Genomic DNA, 5,838 nt, shown 5'->3' with positions numbered 1-5,838 from the left:
AGGAAGGAAGGAAGGAAGGAAGGAAGGAAGGAAGGAAGGAAGGGAGGGAGAAAGGAAGGGAGGAAGGAATGAAAGAAAGAAGGGAGAAAGGAATGAAAGAAAGAAGGGAGAAAGGGGAGGGAGAAAAGGAGGAAAAAAGGGAGTTAGGAAGGAAGGAAGGGAAAAAGAAAGGAAGAAAGAAGGAAGGAAGGAAAGAAGGGAAGGAAGGGTGAAGGGAGATATGGAGGAAGGAATGGAGGAAGGAAGGGAGAAAAGAAGGAAGGGAGGAAGGAAGGGATGGAGGGAGGAACAGAGGGAGGAAGGAGAGGGAGGAATGGAGGGAGGGAGAAAGGAGGGAAGAAAGGAAGAAAAGAAAGAAGGAGGGGAGGGAGGGAAGAAGGGAAGGAGGAAGGAAGGAAAGAAGGGAGGGAAGAAGGAAGGAAAGAAGGGAGGGAGGAAAGGAGGGAGGTTGAGGCAAAGAAGGAAGGGTACATGCTCAAGTGTGTCGGAACCATCTCCAACTAACTCACAAGAGCCAGTTGTTAAATTTGCAGTGTGAGCATTTACACATCAGAAATTGGCAAATTCTCTAAATCAGGACTTGATTTGGTGTTCTACAGATGGTCTAGATTTTAGGAAGTGACGAGAGCATGTTAATCACAGAGACTACACCTAGAAGTGCTTCCTCCCCAGATCTTTTTTTTTGGAGAGCTGGTTGTTAAACATTCGCCAGCACACCTCCGCATGCCATCTCACAGCCTTCCGGGAGTGCTGGTCACCCACGCCAGCCCAGCCCCGACCTCCTGCGCCAGGAATCGCTTACGTGTTCCGAGCAGGACTCGGGGGCCTTCTCTTCCGGGTCCGCACACACAGAATCCGGCTGGTTGATCTTCTGCATGTTCCCAAATTCGATGGGGCTGAAGGTAACTCCTGGCGGGGAGAGCGCGGAGCCGCGTGTGTCTGGGCCCCCCTTCCCCCCTCTCCCGCCCCTGCCGAGCCCCCTGGGTGGGGGAGAGGGCCACCTACCCTCATCGTTGAACTCAGAGTCCGTCTGCCTGCCATTGTAGTCGCCGCACAAACCACAGGTATGGTTGCGGAATTTAGCCGCCAGCTCGAGCTGAGCAGAGAAGAAAGAGCAGGAGGTGGGGGAAGAAGACAGAGGCATTGAGACCGGCAGCCCACACCCGAGAGACAGTCAGCTCCCGGCAGCACAGCTGGCTGGAACAGGCTGGGGCACAAGGGACTGGCGGGGACCCTGGGGCAGAGAGAGTGGGAGGGACACACTCCCACTGCTGCCCAGCCCCCACCCCGAGGCCGCTGGCCCCTTCCAGGCCTCAGCTTCGGTCTTCCAGGTCTCCTCCTGCTCTCCTGGGGTACACTGAGGCACTCCCCTCCGGAAGGCCTGCTGGCATGGCAGGCTTCCCCTCGCCTTCTCTTGCCCTGGGCATTCTGGGGACCAGTGGCCAGGGAAGCTGCCATGCCCAGAGACAGTGCATTTACCATGAGGGAATCCTGGAGGTTCCACATGAGGGCAAAGCCCACCCGGGAGTAAATCTTGGTGTAGACATCGTTCTTCTCAACGAGGAGCCCGGAGCTGTAGTAGGGCACGTGGACTCTGCAAGAAAGCATTACGCTGTGTCCGGGCTGAGCCACACTGAGGAACTCGAAGAGATTGTGGACCCCAGCAACCGGCCGAGGCCCCCGGAGCCTCCCAGGAGACGTGGGGAGATGGGGCAGGGGAGGCTGGGGGAAGAGAGCCCCCGGCCTGGGCTCTCAGCTGCTAAGACCTTCCCTTGGAGGCTCATCGGCATGAGAGAAGGCGCGGGGGCAGCTGGGTAGTTTGGGTAATCAGGTACTGCCATGGGCAAGATGCTGCTCTCCCATTGCTCCGATAAGAGGGCTTCTCCATTTTCCCTAGTAGGTCTGCTGCCCCTCCCCACCACTGATGTCACACACAAGCACACCAGCCCCTTGGGGCGGGGGGGGGGGGCACTCTGGAAAGCATCTGTCTGCTCCCAGCCTTCAGCCTGCTCCCCATCCCAACCCTTGAGCCTGACGTTCCTCTCTCCCTCTCTTCTCTTTCTCTCTCTCTCTCTGTCTCTGTCTCTCTCTCTCCCTCCCCCACTGTGTGTGTCTGTCTCTCTGTCTCTGTCTCTCTCCTGCTGTGTGTGTCTCTGTCTCTCTTTCTGTCTCTCTCTCTCTCTCTCTCTCTCTCTCTCTTTTTCTGTGTGTGTGTGTGTGTGTGTGTGTGTGTGTGTGTGTCTCCTTCCTTCTCTCCCTCCCCTGCACTAAGCCCAGGACTTAGGGAAATTCAACCAGGATACCCCAAGGTCTTTGGAAAACAAAGGAGAGTGGCGCCAGGCTTCCACTGCTCCTTCTTGTCCTGGCCATAGATTTCTTTCTGGAGACTTATTCTTGGACATTGGTTCCTTCGGGTATCTACGTGAACTTGGGCAAGACCCTTCCTCTGTTTGGAGCTCGGTTTCCTCCTCTGTGAAATGATAGCGCTGGAGAGACAGTGTCTGTGGTGCCCGGGTCCTCGCGGGCTCCCTGCTGCTGTGCTGTGGCCTCCCTGCTGATCTCCACCCTCTGCGGCCTCAGACTGGGCACAAGCTTTCAGCTGTTGTGCCCCATCCCTTGCTGGATAACCGGAGCTCGTGCATACAGGCAGATGGAGCAGGGCAGGGAGTGAAGGGGAGTCCTTTCTTTTTCCCATCCTGGCCACCCCGCCCCCATTGGCTGGAACCCAACTGCTCCATCAGAATGCATGGACTTCTTTGCTAGGAGTGAACATTTAGAATGTGAACCAGCCCTAGCGGAGAGCACTTATTCTAGAGAACCCAGGCAGGCCCTGGTGTGTGAGCCCCGCACACAGCGTCTGGGCGCTCTGGAGCTGGGTCTGTAGCTTTCTCATCTAAAGGGGACAGTTTATAATCCCTGCTCTGCCTACGACACCCAAGGGAAGGCAGCCAAAGAGCTACTCTGGAGAGCAAGGGAGGAAATTCTGTGTGAAAGGTGTTTTGACACTGAAAATTGCTCTATAGGTGTGAGACATTCCTAGGAAATCCATCTTTTCCCATTTTCCCTCAGCTCTCCATGCCTAGGGAAAGTCTCCTTGGTTGGTCTATGAAACTACAGTCAAACCCAACCCTCCCCCCAGTGGCAGTTGCCTGAACTGCAGGTCTGGGGGCAGGGGGGTGGGGGGGGGCGGGGAATGGCTGCTGCTAAGGCTAATCTTCCACAAGCACAAGTCAATCATAAGACTAGCCCTCGCTGATACTGCTACAGTGTTGCAAGCTGACAACACATTCCTCAGCACAGTCCTGGAGACAGATGGCGCACATGCGATTATCCTGATTTCACAGAGGAGGAAGATGATGGTGACCCAAGGGAGCCAGTTGACCCTTCCCAACACACACCTCACAGAGTCGTCCACCAGCTCAGGAGCAATGTCCCAGGGCTGAGGATTTAAAGGGGGCACGGCGAGCTGGGGTCGACAGCTTCCAGGGCATGACGATGGGCACCCTGAACAGCCTCCATCTGGACAGGGAGCCCAGCCTCATCCCGTGACCCCAGCACAGGTGCCGAGGGTTGCGATGTGAAGAGAGCAAGGCAATGAAATCTTAGGAAAGAGACACTCCTCCTTCTCCAGCCAACCAGCCCAACAGGTCCACGTTCAAGTCTTTGTTTCAGGAACAATCCCAAGCCCAGGAGAAGGAGGAGTGTCCTCGGTTCCTTTGTCCCTTTAAACAGGACACTTGCTTGGTAACTTTACCTCTTGGTGTGCATTACACCCAGCGCTTTGTCCTTTACACACAGCCGCGTCTGAGGCCAGTACGGGGCACAGAGCGGGAATGGAGTCCTGGGATTGGGCTTCACCCCTGCCCCTCTTCCTCATCTACTCCTGAGCCTCCAACCCTGCCCCAGGCTGTGGAACAGCAGTGATTTCCAGAGGAAGCATAGAGCGCACTGGATCTCACTTTGTTGGAGCTGAGCCCTCACCTCAGAGTTGGCAGTGGGAAATATAATTGATGGGAACAGTCCGACAGACACACACAGAGCCCTGAATCAGCTACCCATTGATGCTGTGTGACCTTGGTCAAGTCTCCTCCCCATTCCTTTTGGAGATTCCATTTGCTGCTCTGTCAACTAAAGGCCTTTCTAGCTCTGCCGTCTGAAGAGCCTAGGACCCGCTTATCTCTGAAGCCGACTTTTGGTAAATCCCCAGTGTCTCCTAACCAGGAGCCCAAGCCTGTGTCCAGGCCCCAGGTCTAACACCAAGTCTTCCTGCCCACGGGCACCAGGTGCTGGTGCTGTCTCAGTGATATGCGTGGCTGGCAGACACCTTTTTGCTAGGATATTGGGTGGGGCAACAGGAACTGAGCATGCCAAGATGGCGGCCTCCACTCCCTTTTCAACCCTCTCCTTCCCATGACTCACATGGCCCCATTCACAACCACGAGCTGGTGGGTGAGGTAGATGGTAACATCCTTGATTGTGACCAGGATGTAGGTGATCTGGGGGTGGTGATCCTTGTTCAGGCCACGCTGGATGTGGACAGCAAACTCCTTGTATGCGTCACGGCAGTCCGAAGCAAAGTTGTAATCACAGAGTCCAGGGAACTGGTAGACATCCCCATCAAAGGTCTTGTAATGGTTGTTTCCCCAGGTGCTACAGACATCGTGGTGATGGTTGAGACTCCTGCCTGTAGTAAGACAGAGAGAAGCCTGAAATGAGAGTCTGCAAAGCTGGTGGGCAGGTGTGTCCCTCGGATGGTCTGGGGTCTGGGCCAGTTACTGGCCTCCTGAAGGTATATCCCTAGCAACCCTGAAGATCAAAGCGTGATGGGCCCCTGAGGGGATCACAATGAATACTGGGGCTCCCCAAAGGCAAGGGGAGGGGGATTCCGGAAAGTAGTCTGAGCTCCCCCTTCCCTCCTCAGCCTGGCATCCAGGCTTCCCTCCATCTGTCAGGCTGCAGGGTCTGTAGGCACAGGGTATATCCCACGCTCCCCAAAGCCTCCAAATAAGCACTTGAGGTGCTTCCAATCCCTTCCTCCAGCCAGCAGGGGTGATCCTCTTCCATCTGTTCAGGCTGCAAAGCCAAGAGCAACTGGGGGCCTCAGACCTGCCTTGCATTGAGGTTTCTGCTGCGGGATCCCGTTCTGGCAAATGCCTTATGAAGGTGCATTAAAAATGCAACGACTGCCCAGCCTGGTTCCATAGACAGCCGTATGGCTCCCACCCTATCACCCTGGTGGGTTTCTAGCATGTGTCAGCCCTCCTCAGCCACCCCAAGATACCACTTCCTTGGAAAGAAGCCAAAGTCTATGGGCTGGTGCTGCCCCTAGCCAGTTGGCTAGCCAAAAGGTAGCCCTTCTGCCAGATTCACTGCCTTGCTAAGTGCCAACCACCCAGCCCACTCCTGCAGGGTCCCCGCCACTCCTGCTATTAGCTGTCTCTCCTCTCCCCTCAGGCTGCCCCCCAATTCCATTCTGTCTCTCACTGGGTTGGCAGAAGCCACGAAGGGCCTGACTCAGAAGAGAGAGCTATAAAACTTCCAAGGTTGTCTGGTCTAGCCCACCAAGTTCCTTTATTTTATAGCGGAGGAAAGTGGGAGCCCAGAGGGAAGGAATTTTCCTGAGGTCACAGAAGGACCAGGATTTAAACCCGGGTTCACCAGGAACCAGATCCCTCACACCTTTGCTGGGGTCTTCACTCCAGCCTGGAGCCCTTCACATTAGCCTGGGGCCCTTGACACCAGCCCAGGACCTCTCACATCTTTGCTAGGGCCCCTCACACCAACCTGGAGCTCCTCACACCAGCCCAGGGCTCCTGACACCTTTGCTGGGGTCCTCAC

The 5,838-nt window shown here is 55.8% G+C and overlaps 1 protein-coding gene across 1 annotated transcript in view; it reads right to left on the bottom strand.

Moving 5' to 3' along the window:
* Nucleotides 1–5,838, bottom strand: part of MUC2 (mucin 2, oligomeric mucus/gel-forming) — a 53,579-nt gene that overhangs the window by 46,036 nt on the left and 1,705 nt on the right. Inside the window, exons 2-5 of the mRNA XM_027860202.1 lie at nt 4,420–4,684; nt 1,480–1,594; nt 1,006–1,096; nt 803–909 (exon numbers count right to left, since the gene is read on the bottom strand). Of these exons, the coding sequence (XP_027716003.1) occupies nt 803–909; nt 1,006–1,096; nt 1,480–1,594; nt 4,420–4,684 (578 nt within the window). The remainder of the gene's footprint in view (nt 1–802; nt 910–1,005; nt 1,097–1,479; nt 1,595–4,419; nt 4,685–5,838) is intronic.

This window comes from Vombatus ursinus, unplaced genomic scaffold (genome assembly GCF_900497805.2).
Source record: "Vombatus ursinus unplaced genomic scaffold, bare-nosed wombat genome assembly UNPS02014176.1, whole genome shotgun sequence".
Lineage (NCBI taxonomy): Eukaryota > Metazoa > Chordata > Mammalia > Diprotodontia > Vombatidae > Vombatus > Vombatus ursinus.
Note: the sequence above shows the minus strand (reverse complement) of the source record. Positions and strands in the feature narration are given on the sequence as shown.